The 20,753-nt window shown below is 35.3% G+C and overlaps 1 protein-coding gene across 4 annotated transcripts in view; it reads left to right on the top strand.

Annotated features, from left to right (window-relative positions):
- Window positions 1–20,753, top strand: part of FNBP1L (formin binding protein 1 like) — a 59,940-nt gene that overhangs the window by 30,347 nt on the left and 8,840 nt on the right. For 2 of the 4 annotated variants that reach the window (XM_075508345.1, XM_075508344.1), the window contains exons 3-9: window positions 7,818–7,871; window positions 9,446–9,593; window positions 9,992–10,054; window positions 11,660–11,764; window positions 12,304–12,432; window positions 14,604–14,750; window positions 15,559–15,762. In XM_075508345.1, the coding sequence (XP_075364460.1) occupies window positions 7,818–7,871; window positions 9,446–9,593; window positions 9,992–10,054; window positions 11,660–11,764; window positions 12,304–12,432; window positions 14,604–14,750; window positions 15,559–15,762 (850 nt within the window). Of the gene's footprint in view, window positions 1–7,817; window positions 7,872–8,978; window positions 9,158–9,445; window positions 9,594–9,991; window positions 10,055–11,659; window positions 11,765–12,303; window positions 12,433–14,603; window positions 14,751–15,558; window positions 15,763–18,160; window positions 18,320–20,753 lie in introns of those variants that run through there. The other 2 variants (XM_075508347.1, XM_075508346.1) reach the window with 2 other exon arrangements.

The following is a 20,753-nucleotide window of genomic DNA, read 5'->3' as shown; positions in this document are numbered from 1 at the left end:
TGATTGAAATAATTGAGTAGAACTTGAGAAAGCAGCAGATCTTCCTGTCCTTGAAGCGCGCCCTTTCCGTAGCTGGTCTTGTCCCTTTGGGTGAGGCTGTAACCCAACCACCCTTTGTCTTATCTCCAGTTTACTTTCTATTGGTGCCAAGTGAAACATCTTTTAGGTCCAATAGGAGTTTCCCCTCAGGGATCGTACAAGGATCGTACAAGAAGAGTAGCAGCAATGAAATGGCAGAAAATCACATTCTTCAGAGGAAAGTAGGATTGATTTTTACCAAAAGGTGCACACGGTGCTTGAAGAGCAAGATTTAAAATAAGACATTCCTGTGAACTTGGCCTTCACCAAAATCTTTGCTGTCTTGAATTCCTTTGGGGATTCAGCTGAAGCTGCTGCCTAGCCCTTCTGAGATTGAAACTGATAGCTGCTTCTCGCCCGTGGTGACTTCCATCGTCTTATCATCGGCAAACTAGATTTTCACCATCATTGTCACCAGATACAGTTGAGGAATCCTTCCTCATAAATGCACTAATGAGGTTCACAGCTGAGGGTATGGCTGTTCTCTGTCTAGGCTGCTCATTTCCTTTTTGATTTTTTAAATCAGTTTCTTTTGATCCAGTTGTGTATATTCACCTAACATAATACCCCATTACTTTACTGAAGGAATTTTTTTCTTAAAAGGAAGGAAACAAATACCACTTTTCCAAAGCTGGCATAGAAGAGCTTCTGGAGGTAAAAGAAAGTTTGAAGCATGCACAACACCAGTTCACAGCCCAGTTTTGATTTGTTTTCAGTTGTCTGTTTAAAAATGGAAATGTGTTTTATTTGCATGGATCTATCCAGATCTTTTCCTTAAATAGAATGAACAAATGCCATGTTGCTTAATTATATTTAAAGGTTCATTCCACAGCTAGCAAGATGAGACACCACATTATTACTTCAGGATTTGACTAAAAATAGGAAATCTTCTCTGTTCAGCATTTTACTCTTTTGGGTAAAACTATTGATTTTTCTCAAAGTGTCTTTCAAAAACGAAAGAGTTATGTCGAGTACCCCTTTTGTCAGATGACTGGACTGACTGTCCACGTGCAGCAAGTATGACAGTTTTGGGAAACACAGGTCTTGCTGCACACGTGTTGCACAGTGCATGCACGCACTTCCTGCCTGCTGCCAACAAGGGTCTGGACAGCACACACACAAGAGGGTGACTGATTTTCTGCCAGCAGACCAGTTCACGAAGCTACTCTTTGATATTCTTGCCTGTATATTCCTCGGGGGACAATTGATTGTTAGTAGTGAACTGTCTTGTGATAACAACGTGATTCAGCCATCGTTGCTCTTGAGGACACTCACTGTTTTTAACCATGTAAAACAATCATGAGGCCCCAGGGGAGATTGAGATCAGGCAAAATTTTCACCTCCAGAAGAGTTAGCCATCCTGCAGCTTGCTCCTTAGAAGTTCTGAGAGAGAAAATCTTGGGGATGGACTATGGTTCTTGTGAATTTTAATGCCGGCAGCATCTGGCCTGTGAGACAGATATTAGTATCTCTGATAGAAATTTCTAGTTTATAATTGTTTTTTCCTTTTGTAATGAAATACAATCTGAAAAATAAATTGTTGAGAATCTCTTCATAATGAACTTTGTAACTGAGATTTATTATGCCCTTGTTTAGTAGATGTATAAACAGTATGGTGAATGGTCACCTCTTGGTAGTTCTGTGGCTCTCCTAGTACTTGGATGGGAGACGAAGAAAAAACAAGTTTAATGAGGGAGATAATGCTAGTGATGTATGGTGGTATTTTTTTTCTGTCTTGGTTTCAGTGTGGGCCGTGAACATTCTGTTAAGGTTGTTGATGGATCTTATTCTCATAGACTTAAACCCAAGGATGAAAACCTGAGTGACTTTTTCATAGTAGTTTTCACAAATTAGAGTCTGTGTCCTGGCAGAAATTCATATTAACTTTGTGTATACCCTTGCATTTTCATAAAAAAATTTTTTTTTAATACTGTCACAACTTAGTGATGAGACTTTCCCAGGTGCAACAGCTGTTCCAAGTCTTCTAGGAGATGACAAGTGATGCATGTAAAGCATATGAGGAACTGTTTGAGTGAACTCACTATATTCTTACTGTATGCAGTTATTGCAGTTTATGGTCGCTGAGTAATTCCAGAAATTATAACTTGTGAGAATCCTGTCCAAATGCTGTTTTTAGGTTGCAAGCCATTCCTTGCTATTCTTCTTTGATAGGCAGTTCTTAATACTGAGGGAAAGTACAAGAAAAATTGAAACCATTGAGGAATCCTCAAATGTCTACGAAGAAAAAAAAAATGTCTAGAGAGCTTGTCTTGTCTTTGTCTGCAATATACTTTTTTCTGAAAAAAAGTAACTACTTTTTTCTTTTTTTTTGAACTAGCTTAAAGGAAAATCTTAAGTTTTGTGTAGCTTAGGTCTCAACTAACATATTGTGGTACCCCAAGGATTGTGAAGGTTATTATAGGCTGTTACTGAGTTATAGGGATATGAGTCAGGACAAACATATTGCAATATACATTGTAGATTAACAGATTTCATTTTAATTATATGACTGTTTAATTTGTTCTTATTTTATAATTGGAAAAAAATAGATTTAGTATGTGCCAAATTACTGGGCCCTGGCTGAATTTTTTAACTGAATTCTCAGATGCTGTTTTGATCAGCATTGTTGCTTAAAAGGGGTGAGGTAAAGGTCTATTTTGTTTACTTCCACATCATCACACACAAAATAATTCTGGAGGTTCACTCCCTCTTTGTTCTGTCTGAAGCATTATGGCACTTGAGAAGACAGAGGAGTTCCACTTCCTGTGATGTTAGGCAGTAATACAAGTTATACCTGCAGTTATAGGTGAAACTAGCATGCAGAATAAGATTTCTGAATTTGGTCAGCTTCTCTATTGTCAGTTTAAAGAAAATAGCAATGATAATTCTTGAACTATTTCAGTGTTTCCCTTTAAAATTGTATGTTGTGATCTCTGGAGATGTCTAGTTAATCTGAGCAAATGTATTTTTCATGTTCCTTCTGCGTACTATTGTGTATAAGTGTTTTTTTTCCTAAATACAATGTTAATATATGCATATGTCTAGTCAAATTGAGACATAGTTACCACATTTTTAGATGCAGAATCTTGGAAACATTATTTAAAATGGGTGTAAGCTCAAATGTGAAGTTGGGGACACAAATTATCACCATATGCATTCATTTCTCAAATCTCTCTCCCTTTGATTGGAGCTCAGAATATACGCTGTTGATTATTATCCAAATATGGATGTGGCAGGTTTTTTTATAGTGATGTTTCTGCAAGTCAAAACATACAAATTTTTAATGATTCCGAGGATATTCAGCTTCTTAAACTCAAATTCCATGTTACAATTTTTTAAGATTCATCTCTTCAGTTAAAACTTTTTCTGATTACATGCTACTAAATACAGTTCATTGTCATTGTTTTCACCCAGTCCACAATATTGATATGCAATCACTGAAGCCATCAGAACCCTATTGAAAGTATTACTTTACATATAAATATGAAATGCCCTTAAGTACTTCCTGCAATTTTTTCAGTAACTTATGAAAGCAGACTTCAAAGTTTGTTCCCAAGCTCGTTTGTAATATGATGTGTAGAGGCTGTAGAGGTTTAGTATCAGCAGATGCCACAGTACCTGAGTTTCTACCTTAATACAAATTCTACCATATTGATGCTGCTGCTACCGTTCTTTATGTTCTATATTAATTGACTGAAGAAAACTTAGTTTTGAGTTGATAAACACAATTTTTATACAAATGTCTGTAAAATTTTACGTAGATGTTTTATGTACATGACTATAAATAATTTTAATTCATTAACTAGGGTGCTTTTTGAAACTTCTGGCTACGTGACTGAGGTGGTATGTCTCTTAAAAATCAGTAATATAGTCCAGGCTGCTATCTCACTGGTGTTGACCTGAGACCAATTTATGGTGAGAAGAGAGGTTGATAAAATTACAGGAGCAGCACAATTGTATGTGGTTAGTCCAATACAAAATCTGCTTTCAGATGGCTGTAAGACATAGTGTGATAGAAGTTGTCTAAATTGTACTTCCAGAGAGGATTAAAGTGTCATCGATCTGCACTTTTCTAAGGAAATATAGAGCAATTTATCGCATAGATTTGGTTAAGTTCTGATGGTCTGCAATTACTTCTGCAGTTTTCTTCTAAACTAGTCCAGATCCATATTTGGATCCTGAGGATTAGACACATGTTTAGATAAAAATGTTAAAGAACGTTATGTCCCCTTAAAGTATCAGCTGGCTCCTCTTTGAAATAATACTTCACTCTTCAGATCCACACTCATACTAGTTGCTTGTCAACTTGTGTTTTTTCAAAGATTTAAATCTAATTTCTCTGGTTTTTTTCTAAGTGTTGGTGTTCACTTATTGGAAAAGCCATTTATGCTTCCTTGTTCACGTAAACACGGGCTTTTTCTTTGAACTTTAAATTCTGCATTTGCTTGTTTCATATTTATTGACTTTGATTACTGTACCTTGTGCTGTTATTGAACCTTAAATCCTGATCACACAGTGTCTCAAAACTGTATGTTCCTGTGATCCTAAGGTAGACCAGATTGACTAATGAAACTGACTTTTATTAGGAGAAAGGATTATGCAATATTTTTGTCTCCCTAGGAATAGTAAACAGTTGCATGAAAAAATGAAACCAGAACAGAAATCAACATGCTACTAAATAATCTATATTTGTGACCCTTTTTGCCTGTCACTTTAAACTATACGTTTTTTAGTAAGTGGTTTCTTTTCTCATTTTTAACATCACTGAAAATCTTCCCTTGAAAAGGCTTGGGCGTGGTTGCTTAGCTACAGCATTGTATGCTTGTTATGCATTTCACCTTCTGAATAATAATAAGGTGAATTTTAGGAGTTTCCCATTTGTTAATAAGCACTGAGGAGCAAAGCAGAAATGTAAGGGCAAATGAAACATGGGAAAGTTACTTAGTGAAGAAGATTATTCTTTTTTTTTTCTTTTACTTGGGTTTATGCATTTTCCAATCAAAATGTCTGCATTTAATCCCTACCAAGTAGAATGTTATAACAGGCAGTGGATTCTGGTGGTATCAAAAAGAGATTCTTGTTTTAACTTCAGTGAGAAAGTTCTTATAAAATTTGTAGATACTTTTTAAAAAGGTCAGTTTATTCTGTTTCTTAGTACATATTGATGTAAAAAGGACTTGACTATCTCATTGTGATTGTTCTTTCTGGTTGTAGTCGCTGAAGGTGTGGAAAGAGACAAAGAGTCTAAGCTTGCTATTTCCATACTGACTCCCTGCTCACATTTTAGTATATACTTCATGACTGAACCTAGTCTCGCTACTTGTACCCTTGTACCATAGAGAGAATATGACTTCCAAATAAATTGATTTGAGAAATTGCAGAAGATTATTTTAGATGAAAGCAGGATTAGCACCCTTGTTGTAATGATAAAGTGGTTCATAGTTTGTGACAACCGAAGTTACACACGGACAGTGGGAATGAGATACAAAACATGCATGCGAGATTTTGTTTCATAGAATCTTCTCTTATTCCTCCTCTCCTTTTTTCTGTAGTGTTGGGAGTGTAGATTGCTTTATGTAGTCCACTTCTTTGCTGCTTTTGAGGAAACTGTTTTGGGTTATCTTTAATAATTAGTCTAAGAAGTCAATGGCCAATTGTCTCTACTACTACTGAACTGATAGATGGAAGAATGATATCCAGAGGCCAATTAAAAGACAACTGTTAAAGCAGCTCTGCTAGGTTTGCATTGTTTTATACTTAATTTCTTCTTTGGGTGGATGTATAAAATAGTTTCATTACAAGATATCATCCCTTTACCCAATACAGAAGTTTGAATGAAGTCTCTTTCATACCAGTCAAAAAGCAGAAGCATTCTTCGCATTATCTAGGTCCACCTCGAGATCACACTTGGAGAAGTCTTCCCTGACAAGCTCAAGGCAAACACTCTGTCTCTTGAACAAAAAGATTCAGTTGTATGCACTTGTTCTGTTGTTTGGGTTTTTTTGTTCTTAAATGGAAGGTATGATTATTTAGAGATGTACGGGGAAAAAAATTGCCAGCATTGTGTTGCTTCTGTTTGTGGGATGTAAAGCAAATAATTGACATGCATTATTTTCTGCTGAGATGTTAATTCACGCTTAAAAATATTACTTTGATAGTGTAAATGAGTGATACCATAACAGGCAGTCTAGTCCACAGTTTAAACATTACTAGCAAGATTTCGATTAAGTGGTTCTAATGTTTGGAAAATATGAGAATTTTTGTGAGGGTGGGCACCGGTATTTAAATACCAGTCTATTTAATTTGAGTAGTGGATCTCTCTTTAAATACTGTTTGCTGCTTTTAAAAATACACAGCAATGGAGATGTTTCACTGACCTCAAGTCACTTTGAGGTCACTTTGAGGCCACAAAGATCACTTTGACCTCAAAAAGCACAAACGTTGAAGGTAAGCAATTTGAGAAAAATCCTGTGTCTTACCTGTTTTTCTTTCATGCAAAAGAGGATTCTTTATTTGCTGTAAAATGACAAACTCTTACAGGGAAAGGAAAAAACCTGTAGTAGAGTTATAATTTCAATTTTTCTGTTTTGTGGAAAAACCTGACAATTTTGAAAATTGCTAGAATAAAAAATGCAACCAATTGAATGTATGAACATCCAGCTACTAAAACTGAGAAGGAAAGTATGGATTTTTTTTCAAGACTGACAACATGTATCCTTTTGAATTTCCAGAATTTTAAAAGACCTCATTGCTATCAGAAAAACAATATTGCAAGTCAAGGTAGAATGCTGCACTGGAAAAAATGTGTACTCAGAAGTTTAAAGCAAAGGTGACATACAGGAAGATAAGAATTCAAAAAATCATTGGACATTCTCTCCTCTTATCCCTCCTGTCTGTAAAATTGTGTGGCTTCATTTCATGTTCATCACAGGATTTGGGATATTTGTAGCAATATATGTAACCGCAAATATTTTGCAGTTGTTTGTGTAAGCAGTGTACATCTGTGTTATTTATGCTCTAGGGTAGAGTAGGTGATGTGGTTTGTATGTTTCTTAACGTGCTGTTTCTGCATTGTATGATAAGCAATGAGTTCATACCAGTGTTCTCGGAAATTGGACTGTGATACTGTGTAAAGTGCTGGTCCCATGGATCGTCTTTTAGAGATTTTCTTGGTTTCTAAAAACCTGATATTTAAAACACTGGTGGTAGGGCAAAATGTAACATCTTTCCTGAAAAGAGATGTTGCCTCTTCTCTTCTGGAAATATCCTTATTGAAGATTTAGAGATACTGTGGTTAAAACCTTCGACCTGAATGTACACTCAAAGCTTAATTCAGGCATGAAGTTTTGTGCTCATGGGTATAGCATACAGTGTGTGCTATCTATATGTTACAGAGTGATCATACATTTGCTTTTTTCTTGTCTGCTAGCTTGTTTTGCATGTGTGAAAAGGATGTTAAACAAAGAACTCATTATTTCATGTCTTGTCACTGTGCAATAGAGGTTTTAAAATACTTTAAAATATATTGTTCTAGGTCAAAGTGACTTAAAACTTTGAAAATGTCATAGATTTCTGCCTTGTGTTATCTGAAGGACCCTTATAAGATGACAGAGGGAATAGATTTGTTCCTTTAAGTCATTAAAAAGAAATAATTTCTTCATGCAGTTTTCTATGTGTATGTCTTCTATTCTCAAAAGAGACTCTAAAATAGCATCTTTTTTTTTGTTCTTCCTTAATAGAAATCTGGTTAAGAAGTACTGTCCTAAACGTTCACCCAAAGATGAGGAACCCAGGTAAAAATGTGCATTTCAAGTTGTATGTGTAAGAAACGAGGACTACAGTATGCTCTGTCCTTTTATGGATTTTTTTTTCTTTTTTCTTTTTTCTTTCTTTTTTTTTTTTTTTTTTAAGGTAAAGTATTTAATTGGCTAAGACAGCAAAAGAATTCCGCTTGGCTTCTTATATTTCTGCTGTAATTCTTAAGCATGAAACCTGAGTTTACTTCTGTTAGTATTTTGAAGTAGTAAACATGGCAGGCTGTACTTGCTCTCTTCCAAATTAATCTTTAGCTAGCTTAAAGTTTGAAAGCAGAAGTTTAGTACGCTATGTACAGTCTAGGTTGGTTTTTTTTGTTTGTTTTGTTTTGTTTTTAATAGAAAAGCAATTCTGTGTCCTTAGGCTGTGTTTTTTGCTTAGTTCAGTAGAGTTTTTCAGTGCATTTGTATGGCAATACAAATGTAGCTATACATTTGTATACTGAGACCTGAGTGTGCGCAAAATTGTCATGTTTTTGGCAAGAGGAGCTCTTAAACTGCTGACTTGCTTTGAACTCCGGAGACAAAATAAGTGAATGTCTAACTGTGGAGGAGCAATTTGTGCTAAACAACTTCATTATTATTTATCAGAGAGGTGCCTGTTTTGCTGTCCATGTCCGTAGCCATTTTTTTACTTAGAAAAACACAATACTTTTTTTCTTTAGGGATAACTCTTATGAAGTGGGCAAGGTTCAGGTTGCAGCCAGAGCACATGCTGTGCACAGGGTGCCTGAGACTTCACACTAGGATTTCCTCTAAATCTTTCAGCTATTTAAAGATCCTGGACCACAGGGAATGGGATTTCTAGTGCTAGGGTGGCATTTGAATTCCCCAGAGCCAAGCCTATGGAGATGGCAGTATTCCACAGTTAAAAGAGAGAAAGATGTATATTTTAATGTGGTGCCTGTTTTTGTGTTGTGTTTTTTTTTTTTTTTCCCTTTCTTCCCTTCCACACACACTTTCTACCCTTTGCCCCTCCTCTTCCCCCTTTTTAGTGCCAGCCATAGTGGCACCTTACTTCCAGCCAAGAGGTGGGCAGGCAAACAGGCAGCTGTCTCCAGAGCTGATAGCAAACTTGTTCTGTAGATCATCCATCGGGATGCATATGAGTGGTATGATTGGCATGTTCCACCCTCAAGACTACCAAGCACATCATCTCTGCAGCAAGTTCAGCCTCCGAGCCTAGGGACGTATATATCCGTTCCCAAGCTCAGGCCTCTCAGTTGGCAGCTTAGGAGATACCACTATACTACAGGGCTTTCCAGGTAGTATTCTTCTTCTTTCTTTTCCATCCGCAAAAATCCATATTCTTATAAAATGTATTTGAAGAGACATTGCAACATATAGTACATGCTAGGCTTAATGTAGGCTTTCCCAACTTGCATTTCTACTGTAATTGAATTAGCATTAAGATAAGGTTTATTGTAAAATATATATGTGGGTTTGGTTTTTTTAATTTAATCAGGAGTACAGACTATACTAAAAGAAGTCCATTTAAAAAACCTGTCTCACTTTTTCTATATGTATGTTTGTGCGTGTGTGCTTTCTGTCAGGTTTACTTCGTGTATTGCCTTTTTTAACATCCTTAATGAGTTGAATGACTATGCAGGACAACGAGAAGTAGTTGCAGAAGAAATGGGACACAGAGTGTATGGAGAATTGATGCGATATTCTCATGATCTAAAAACTGAGAGAAAAATGGTAATTTCTATATTTTGATTTGATAATGGGATATAAAAATGGGTATGTGTTTTAACGAATTGGTGTATTTGTTTACCCAATTTAATGAACTTGGCAATAAGTAGGTTTTGTAACACATTTATAAAACACATCTTTAAAGTTATTCTGTATTTTTATGTACTGGTTTACTACAGTTATCTAAAAATTAAGATCTTGGGAGATAGTGCTTACTAGTAACTTTTTTGCCAGTGTAATTTTCATCTGTGGTATTGTTCTTCTATGATTAGTAAGTCTTCCAAAGAGTACTGGTAACTTGTGGGAGATACTGCACATCGTAGTGTGTCAGCTAGAGCAGGGACTAACTACTGGCAATAGTACTAAAAAGATAAGTAAATTAAACTTATTTGTGGTGGTTTTAGCATCTTCAGGAAGGGCGAAAGGCTCAACAGTATCTGGACATGTGCTGGAAACAGATGGATAATGTGAGTTTGTGTTTTGTTTTGTTTTTTTTTCCCTATCAAACATAATAATATACAGTCTGTAAATGGAACTGTTGTCATCTTGCTTGCTTAGACTTCAATGTTTAGCTATATTACTGAATGTTCAAATCGGATTTAGTAACATCCAAAATACAGTTCAATGTATTTGTAGTTCCCTGCTTAAAGAAAATCTCCTGTAAAGAACTTCTGCGTATGTTTGAGTGAAGCCTTGGCTTTTATCCAGCATAAAGGAATCTGTTTGTAACATGGGTACAGGCTTCTTTCGTTGCTTCTCTGTGGGCTACTTTTTGTTTAGAGAGTAATTAATAATGACAATTTATTTATATGAAGATGAAATCTTAAGACACTGTATTTGACTTGCGTTCGAGGGCTTGTTACATGAGGTCTGTTCAAGCGTACCACTATAGACTACTATACTTTCAGGAGGTAGAATTACTTTTGAACAGAGAAATGCAGGAAGTGAATTTCTCTAGAACAGATTGTAAGCTCCTTTTTCTTGAGAGAAATGCTTTTAAAAATGAGAAAATATAAAATTAAACCAAGTGTGTTCAAGATGCATTTGGTACTCTTCTGGTTTTGTGTCTTAGAAATTTATTGTATCTTTGATCCAGATTATTGTGAAGCAGTACCAGAGAGGTGAATTTCTGTTCTGTTTTTGTGGACCCAGATAAGCAATGTCTTGCTTCAGTGTCATGTCAAAGAGTTTAATTCATGGTCAGAGGATCAGAGTAGAAACAGATGTGGTGATTTAGATGCTGTCACCCTTCACCAAGATAATTCCCAGAGTTCACCTCAAACAATCAGTTGTGTTGTGTGCACTGTATTTACTTGAGTGCAAAGTCAGTCTTTTAAATGCATACAACCTCTAAGGGACACGTTAACCTCAATTGCCTGACTTTGCACTGAAGCAGGAGAGCAGTGCTCACACAATCTCTGTTGCCAGTTTGTATCTAGAGATACTAACTTCTTGAGCTGCAACAGTTTTTCCTACAGCAGTTGTCTAGACAACAGCAGGATATATTGAACATCAAGTACATTCAATACTGTTGTCTGTGCTGCTTACAGCTGTGCCAGTGGATATGAATACTGATGATAATGAATGGGTATGCTAAGATCTTGTAATGTAGAAAAATCCTTCAGACTACCTTCAAAATAATTTAGTTGAATTTATTCAATTAAAATTGAGCACTGAAGAAGGGAACTTGAGAATTTTACTCATACAAGTCCAGGGTTAAGTTTTCTGTCCCCTAATTTTTATTTAGGTTATTGAAGTCAGGCTAGAAAGTGGACTTGTCCATTTATAATTAACTGTGGATCTTTGTAATAGGTTATTTTGTATTTTGATTATCTGATATTTTATAGCATAATTACAGTTGTTTCCTTGCTGGTACTTCAAGGAAATAGGTTTTAAATAGAAAAGTTGAAAATTTTTGAGACTTGGTTGCTGTGAGAACAATGTATTTACTTAAAGGTACTTAGTGAATTTAAGATATTTAAATGGAGTTTTGATATTTAGAATTCAAAATTGCTGTACAAAACCAAAAGGGGCTAGTGGCTGTGGAAGCAGTAAGTTTGTGGCTTTTGTAGAGCAAAAAGAAATTTGAGAGAGAATGCAGAGAGGCAGAGAAGGCACAGCAAAGCTATGAAAGACTGGACAACGACACTAATGCAACAAAGGCTGATGTTGAGAAGGTAAGAGCGGTGCCATTTCTTTCTTTACTCTCTATTATAAAAAATATTTTCTTTGCATGTTTATCATCAGTGCTGGAACAACATTCTTTGAGTGTATAAAATAGTGTATAAAATATGCTTGCTTATTACGTGCAAAATCAAGGTTACAGTAAAATATAAGACAGCACAGAGAGGGAGTATGCTTCATTAGTCTTGAGGTGATGCTGTTGAGATGATGACTGTCTTCCTCAGGCAGGCTTACTGGTATTTGATATCTTGTGGTATATATGTTCAGTCACTTCTATGGTTTTTAGGATATGCATTTAAGTGATGTGGCTAAGGAAGCTAAAATGATCATTGCTCTTTCTGTATATAATAAATTAGGTCTGTAGACTGTCCGTATATATGAAGTCTCACATTCTTTTTATTTCAGTTATGAGTATGTCAGTTTTGATGACTTGTGATTAGTGTTTTTGCATAGTTGGTGAAATAAATTAAAATAATGCCGTATATCATTGAAAAGCACAAGACACGTTTGAACTGATAACACTTTCCTCTAGGCTAAGCAACAGTTAAACCTGCGCACACATATGGCTGATGAAAACAAAAATGAATATGCTGCACAACTACAGAATTTTAATGGGGAACAGCACAAACACTACTACATTGTCATTCCTCAGATTTATAAGGTAAAATAATTAACAGAGTATGTCTGATCATCTTTTAAGGGAGAAGTAGATTTTACAATTTAAAAGTTGGGAGGGGGATTTTAGTGGATAATTTTATCCAGAAATTAGCATAATCTTGATACAACCTGCATTTTACCATGAGACTTATTGCTTACGGTAATTATGCTTAGACTTGTAATGAAAATATTCTGTTGCATTTTCTATTAAGATTTTATATTTTATAGACTCTTTGTTTAAATATTGCTGAAGAGGTATGGCAAAATAAACATTTGAGACATCTGGGTGCGAGCAAACATTTAAAACAATCATTCTAATAAGGTTTGATCACTAGTTCTCTTGATATTTGTGTATGTTTGTGAATGCTTTGACTGTGGCAGAGGTGAAGGAAAGTGTATAGCTAATGGTGACTATGTGGTTTAATGTATCTCATGTGCAGGTATAAAATGAGTGGACCGGAGGCAGAACTACTTACTCCCCCACCCCTACCCCTCCCCATTGGTCATTGCTTCATCAATATAACTGGCAATCCACAGAACTCTCTAAAATAATAAAGTTAAAGGTCAAATTAGATCGATACTTTGCATCTAAAGGTGCTTTCAAGGTGCTTCATGTAACTATTAAGGTGTTTGTGTTGTGTTTTTTGGTGTGGGGTTTTGGTGGTTTTGTGTGGGTTTTTTTTTTTTTTATTCTTTCAAAAACAGAGAGACTTTGCAAAACTAGTTTAAAGTAAAGTGGTGGGGGGGTGTCAGGTGAGCGGGAGTTCAGAAGTGTATTGGCATGTACGTTCAGCCATTTGGGAGAATACTGTGACTGTAGAAACTGATTCTGAGACGTGGAGTGAGGAAATGGAAAGTAAAAATACTGACTTTATTTGATGGTGTGCCAGCTTAAGAATACTTGATATTTTCCAGAAGCATAAGGGACTTCATATTTTTAAAAAATACTTATTAGAAGGTCTAGGATTCACAGGAGAAAATTGGCTTGGCTTATTAAAGAATTATCTGATATTTTAACTGTTAAGCAGCACTACAGTAGATCTGACGTCAGCACACTGATGGAGGAATTGCAACTTCCAGGAGAAACAGTTCGATCATCTTTGTAGCTTGGACCAGAGTTTTGGTTTATTGCCTTTATTTCTGTAGGGTTAAAATCCATTATCATTGTAAGATACTACTTATGTTTTTTGAAATCTCCAGTAAGAGCAGAAAGGCCTCGTCCTACTTTCTCTTGGGACTATATTTTTATTATTTCCTTGCAAGTATTTGGTTACATTCTATGGGAAAACCTTGGGAGAGGGATTTAGCATGACTAGGTTGTTGCTTTGTTTCGGAGTGATTAAATTGGATGCTGTTTGAGACATCTGCCTTTGTTAGGGTAGATAGAGGAGAGATCCAACTTCTTATCCCATTTTTTATAACCTATTGATGTATGTACTATTGCTTTTTGTTTTCTTTTGTTGGTTTTTTTTTTTTCCTTCCCACCTTCAATTAGGTGAAAAGTCGAAGGCTATTACCTTAATAGTATTTATTTTTAATTTGTTCTTTTTGTTGTGTTCCAGTAGACTTTTATTACAAATCTTATGTAATGGTATTCTTTTCTTTATTTTCTTGCACACTTCTAAAGGAAATGGTTTGTATTTCAAATCAGAGAGCATGTCTAAACAGCATATAATTTTAATATTTCTAATTTTTCCTATTTTTTTAATCATTGGTACTTATTGAAAAGTATAAAAATAAAAGCAAGATAGAGATATTTATCACCAGAGAGAAATCATTTGGAACTAGGAGAGTGCAGAGATGTAGAAATTAGTAGAATTTCTTAGTTTTCATTTTTGCATTAAACAAATATTTTAAACTAAATAGGTGGCTGTAGACACTGTACAAGTGCTTTAAAAAAGAATAAGGAAAAGAACGTCCAGTCCTTTACATCATTTTTAAAAATCAAAGAGTATCAACTGTTTGTAATAACTGTTCTGGGCATCTTAAGTCTATGTCTGAAAGGACTTGATTTTTTAACTTCATTAAGTTCTGTTTTGTTTAGCAAATAAAAATACTGGGAAAGCACAGAAATTCTGTACTACATTGTGGTGACCACAGTAACTGCATACATTGGGATCGGGGGAAAAAAATCTGCAAATAAAAGCTTTATTTTATCTTACTTTGTGCTTGCAGCAACTTCAAGAAATGGATGAAAGAAGGACTATCAAACTTAGTGAATGTTACAAAGGCTTTGCTGACTCTGAGCGCAAGGTTATTCCGATTATCTCTAAATGTTTAGAAGGGATGATCCTTGCAGCGAAATCAGTTGATGAACATAGAGTAAGTAGAATTGAACGACTTTTTAAATGTGCATGAGCAATTTCACTGATATGGAAGCTGTGGAGAGGGGAAAGATGGACTTACCCTGTACGTTTATCTTTCTGTTGTCAAATATTTGTCTGCTTGAAAAGTGTTGTGACTTCAGTTTTAGCCTAAATGGTCACTTCCACATTCAGTGTCTGTTCTCTTCCTGTTTTATTGCTTTCTTGTGACCTGAAGATCTTTGACACTTTCTCATTGTATGTGATTTTGGACACATTGTTTTGGTTATCCTGAAACATCCTGGAATACCAACATGGTTGGTATTTTCTCCAGTATGTAGCGTTAAATCATATAAAGGGTGTTCAGTTAACAAAGTATCATTCTGTGTCCTGTTTGCAGCAATTGGCACTTCTTTGTTATTCCTTCTAATATGGGTTCTTCCCTGTTATATCTTACTACATCTAGTTTCTTAGTGTTACCTTCATTCCAGTGCTAATGTTGAAGGATTAGAAGGTGGGGTAATAGTTTGGCCCTGACCATGTCCTGTTTCAAATTTGTGATAACTCTTGGGGAGTATTTGCTGGATTCTGAATAGCAGGGTTTGCTCTGATTTACAGTCATGGTAACACTGCTGAGAATAAAGAACATATGTTATCTTAACTTGATCTATCCAAAAGCATGCATTTTGAGGTCTTCTCTCTCACTTTCCCATCTGTGCATCTCTGCAATTAAAGGGAAAATTTATGTCTCCTTGTTTTTCTCTCTCTCTGGTTCTTGATGGGTTTGCTTGTTTTGCTTTTTAAACTCCTCAATGTCCTACATTTAGGACTCTCAACTAGTGATAGACTGCTTCAAATCCGGTTTTGAACCTCCGGGAGATTTTCCATTTGAAGATTACAGTCAGAATATTTACAGAACTATCTCTGATGGAACCATCAGTACACCAAAGCAGGAAGGAATGAGAATTGATTCAAAAACTACAGTGGGCAAGGCTAAAGGAAAGCTGTGGCTATTTGGAAAGAAGCCAAAGGTAACAATTAAGAAATTACTGTTTGGAAAATTAAAATGTGAATATCTAGAGTGTATGGAACCAGTAATTTATTTATTTTAAAATAACCTTCCCCTTGCCTGCCACTGTCTTTTAAAATATGTGTAAGGAGATCTGAAAGTTTGAGTAGGGTTGGATACTTACCATGTTAAAAATCAAGTTCTCACTGGGGGAAGTTTTCCAATTTTTCTTCTAGTGATTCGTGTCTGGGCATGTTTTTAATAGTTATTTGATAAATGTAGCTTCCCATTTCTGTAATTTCTAAGTTTCCATAAAGACTTTCTGCAATTGCATAGAAAAGGTGTTAATTGTGAATGTAAAAATCGGGGGGGAGTATGCTTTGGAATCGGGTAGACTTCAGATCTCTCTTTTGTACTACAAAAAGCAACTCCCTTCTAAATGTCACATTTTGTAGATGTTTATATATAGGAGTGCTATATAGATTTTTATTACACCTGCTGCTAGTTTTGAAAACTTCTGAGGTTTGTCTGAAAACATTAAAATTTATAATACCTCATTGATAAAACATACTGTTGAAGCTCCATACAGGTAAATGTCCCAGAAGAAATATTACTGTGAAATAGGTAAAAATATTCCTATGCTCAAGAAAAAATTGAAACCAGAGAAATTACTCCTTTCTTGTATTATATGAGTTTCAGTTAACACTTTCTGTGCAAGATGCCTTCATGGATCAACAAAAAAGATTATCAATACATGCAGTAGCTATATAAATGACTACTGAATCATATACATATTTAAATTTTATGCTAGGTCTTTATTTAGTATTGGAGCATATCATTGAGTCATTTTAATGACTCCCACAAATTTCTATGAGATTATTTTAATGCTCCAAGTAATTTTCTGCCATTTATTATAGGAAATTATTCTTAGAGCTTGTTAGTGGTAGGATTTATTTTTCACTTGATAGTATTCCAAGAAAGCAGATCTTTCAGAAAGAAAGGATATAGCTGATTCTTTATTCCCTCCTTAGTATATTATGTAACTGCAGCTGTGTGTTAAAATGAAAACTGATTGTTTACTTTTCATGCAGTATAATTAATGATTGATAATAGTTTAAGTGCATTAATACATTAGCATATTTATTGCATTTGGCTGCAGAGGTGGGTGAGATTCAGCCTGTTCTGAAAATAGATCATGATCACCCGTTTGACAACAAGACATCTTTCTCGGAATTTTGGAGAGGGAAGCTATGAAAATCTGCATTGGTTTTCAATCTGGACCTTGGCATTTACTGTAGTTACAAGAAATTCCTTAGTATGATGATAGCTGAAGAAAGCTGACAGGACTTTCCCTGCTCTTTCTTCTCCCCAGTTCGTTCACTTTGTATGTAGCATTCAGAGACTCAGCCTTACTGTTTCCTGTGTGGAATCACAGATGTACATACGTGTATACGTACTATATGCATCTGTTCCTTAAGGGCCTAGAGGAAATGGAAGATTATGTCCTTTTTTCCCCTCTTTTTTGGGGGAGGATGGAGGGGCGCTCTACAAAACAGCAGCTGGGAGCAAAATACTTATCAGGAGATACATATTTAATTCCAAATACTATTTACAGGCTGTAATATATATTCTTAGATTAGCTAATATAAAAATAGGCTGATTTATTGTAGCTGGGGCATTCGTGGTGGCCTTTGGGCCTTCATTTAGCTGAAACTATGGCTGGCCTTGACTTCCAGATAATGCATTTACCTATTTTTGATGTTGCCAAAGACATAAAAACCTTTTGGAAAGGAAATGAGTTGTGCAGCAGAGAAAATAGTACAGAAAAATCGAACTGGGAAAGAGCAGCAGAGGTATGAGAGCCAAAAAAATGAGAGAAGCAATTTGAAAAAAGGGGAGGAAGACAGTGGAGGAAGTTCTCGTAATGATCTCGATTCAGAATGCCACGCAGCGTTGTGTCAGTCCAGCTCGACTACAGAGATTGAGTATACTTTTTGTTTTAGTCATTCTCCATAGATGTATCTAATATTTCTATTTTAGCTTACCTGGTAGGGTACATCAAAATGTAGGAAGAAATGGTGAGCAGGAATGCACAAACTTCCAGAATGGCTGTGACTAAAAGTTGGGAAAAGTAGAACTTCCTGTTTTGAGAAAAGAGACAGGCAACTTCGGGATCTTGTGGAAGTGTTGAGTCTAAAGCTTTTTTTGAATATTCCTTCATTCTGTGCACCAACCTGTAACTCTGAAGATTAATTCATGACAGAAACCTTTTAAAACCAATACAGTTATAGTGTAAATGTCTGGAACCTTACAAGCTGTTTCTGTGTTGGATGGAAATTTTATTTTTGTAAGACAAAATTTCATTTTAAAATCACTTTGAACATTTGGCTTATTTATTGCTTTCTTTATTTCCACATTAGCCACAATCCCCACCCCTAACCCCTACTAGTTTATACACATCCAGTACTCCTAATGGGTCCCAGTATCCCATATTCTCCATTGAACCAGTGCATTATTGCATGAGTGACATAAAAACAGGGAAGCCCAGAATTCCTTCTTTCAGAAGCCTCAAAAGAGGGGTAAGTTTGATAACAAGTTGAAATGCATGATGGGCTATGAACAGTGTGTTTGTGATGTGGCTTTTCTAATGCTCTTCACCCTCATTATAAGGCTTACTTTGTTAAAAGTAACACTTCAGCTATAAGGTCGCTGTTAGGATACTTTGGTTTTCTATTACACAGAAGTTACCAACAGGTTAAAAATAAAATAAAATAGAAATACTCTTTATTGCATTCCAAATACTTGTTCCTAAAAGAAAGGTGTTATAAAGAGGGTGCTCAGCATGTGTTTGATACCTTTCTTCATTGTTGTTCACATTCACAAATGTTTTCCTACCATCATGTAACATATTTTTGCAGTAATTTATCATTGGGTATATAGTCACCACAAAAAACATCTGACAGATGTCTTATTTGCTGACTTTTAATTGAAATAATAGTAGTTGATTACGAGACACTGAACTAAGAAGGGAGAAATTTCATTTCTTTTGTGCATCAAATACTATAGTACATGGTGCTTGCAGATTTTGGAATCCTGATTTTTGAAACATTAAAATTTTAATGCATTTTCTGATTCATAAATTGTTGTTGTTTGTCCAAGGTTTTTTGGGTAAAATTATTGAAAAAGTACTACCAAATGCCACCTCCTGAGATTTCGGAATTCATTTACTAATTTATAGTGGCATATTCTGCAAATAGAATTTGTTTGGAAGACAATAAAAGGGAAATGTTAAGTGGTTTCCTAGCAACATTTATAGTACTAGTGATAAATGTACTGGCACTTCCCTGTTATGTCAGTGAAGCATAGGCTGCCCAGTTTATGTATGTTTTATGATATTTATTGATCCAAATAATGATATAATTGGGTGTATTTGATTATATATAATTCATGATTTTCTGATCTTTGAAAACAATATTGACTTGCTGTCTCATGTGCATCACGAATGGTTGACTACTGCTGACATAATGTGGAGATCAAAATACAACAATGTTATATTGCAGTAAAGTTATGATTTAGAGGCTCCCTTGCTGTCACTCTGAAATATAGAGTTACACTTTAAATTTATTTCTTTAAGTAATGTTGTGGCGTCTTATTTCAGGCCCCCAGATATCTTGGAAATACCCTTTCTACCACCACCATTTTTTAGAAAATTTTTGTGGTCCTCTTAAGTATTTACAGAGGACATTTTCTCCTTTCCCCTTCTGAGTCACATATATCATAATTTGTTCTGGTCATGAAGATAACGTTCCTTCTTTAGTACTCAGTGAGAAACTGGATTAGATAGTTGTTCAAATGGCACAGGTCTTGATTACACATCCTTTTTGTTGATCGCTAAATGTGTTGACTCCTGGCTTACAAATCAACACCTTGTAGTGTCAGTAGTTCTAGAACCTCTTCCTGAAGCAAAAGATCATCTCCTAACAACTACAGAATGCTAATGAAAAATTAAACCATATTTTTTATGTAATTTTTTTTATCTTACAATTCATTGTTCATGTTGTAAAAGTGAATGAATTTAATATAGAATAGTATTCTGTAAAATTAGCAAGGATCACTGGTATCCTACAAATCTGGATTAACTCAAATATCCCACAATATCAAATCTCTGTAAATCTTCAGGATGAACATTTAATTTTTATATATTATGAAATTCCTTGCAAGCATTTTAATAGACATGACATTATCACATACTGAGCGCCTTTTCAACTTAAATGTATACTGTAATTCTAATAGATTTTTAAATCTCATTAATCAGTCTTATCTTTATAATATATTTTGATTCAGTGCTTAATAGTTGCTAGTACATGATGCTGTTCTCCACAGTTTTGTCCCTGGAAATGATGTCCAAGTGGTATTGACATGCAGAACTACCAAATGGTATTTAATTTGCTTCTGCTTCCACTGAAATTTATCCATGAGTTGGCATATATCACAGAATCACATAGGTTGGAAAAGACCTTTAAGATCATCGAGTCCAACCATAGACTAACCCATACCAACCCATAGTCCAACCATATATGGGACAGTAAGCATACTGGTTATTTTGTTTAACATACCCTGTACAAGATTTCACTGAAGGCACTGGTGATCACAAAACCAGACTGCCCTCATTCTGTGCTTCGTGCATTCAATTGTCCTATCATGATGTATAGTGAAAGCAGCAAACAGTATCTGCAGAATAGGTTACTGGAAAAAGTCTTGAAGTGTAAGCAAGTGTAACTTGCTTCATTAGTACTCCTGTTACATGCTGCTTATTATCCTTTGAAATCTTAACGTTTCCAGGTAGTGTTAGTGCTTATGAGAGGCCTTTGCTCAATGCCACTCGATAAATAGATGGGTCATCAACAGTGATATGTAAACCTTACTTGGAAGATACTTTCTAAAGGGAACAAGAAGTTTATTCTATAGCCGTTTTACATCTTTGGACTTTATTGAGGTTTCTACCAAAGTATC

The sequence above is a fragment of the Mycteria americana genome, chromosome 7 (genome assembly GCF_035582795.1).
Source record: "Mycteria americana isolate JAX WOST 10 ecotype Jacksonville Zoo and Gardens chromosome 7, USCA_MyAme_1.0, whole genome shotgun sequence".
NCBI lineage: Eukaryota > Metazoa > Chordata > Aves > Ciconiiformes > Ciconiidae > Mycteria > Mycteria americana.
Note: the sequence above shows the minus strand (reverse complement) of the source record. Positions and strands in the feature narration are given on the sequence as shown.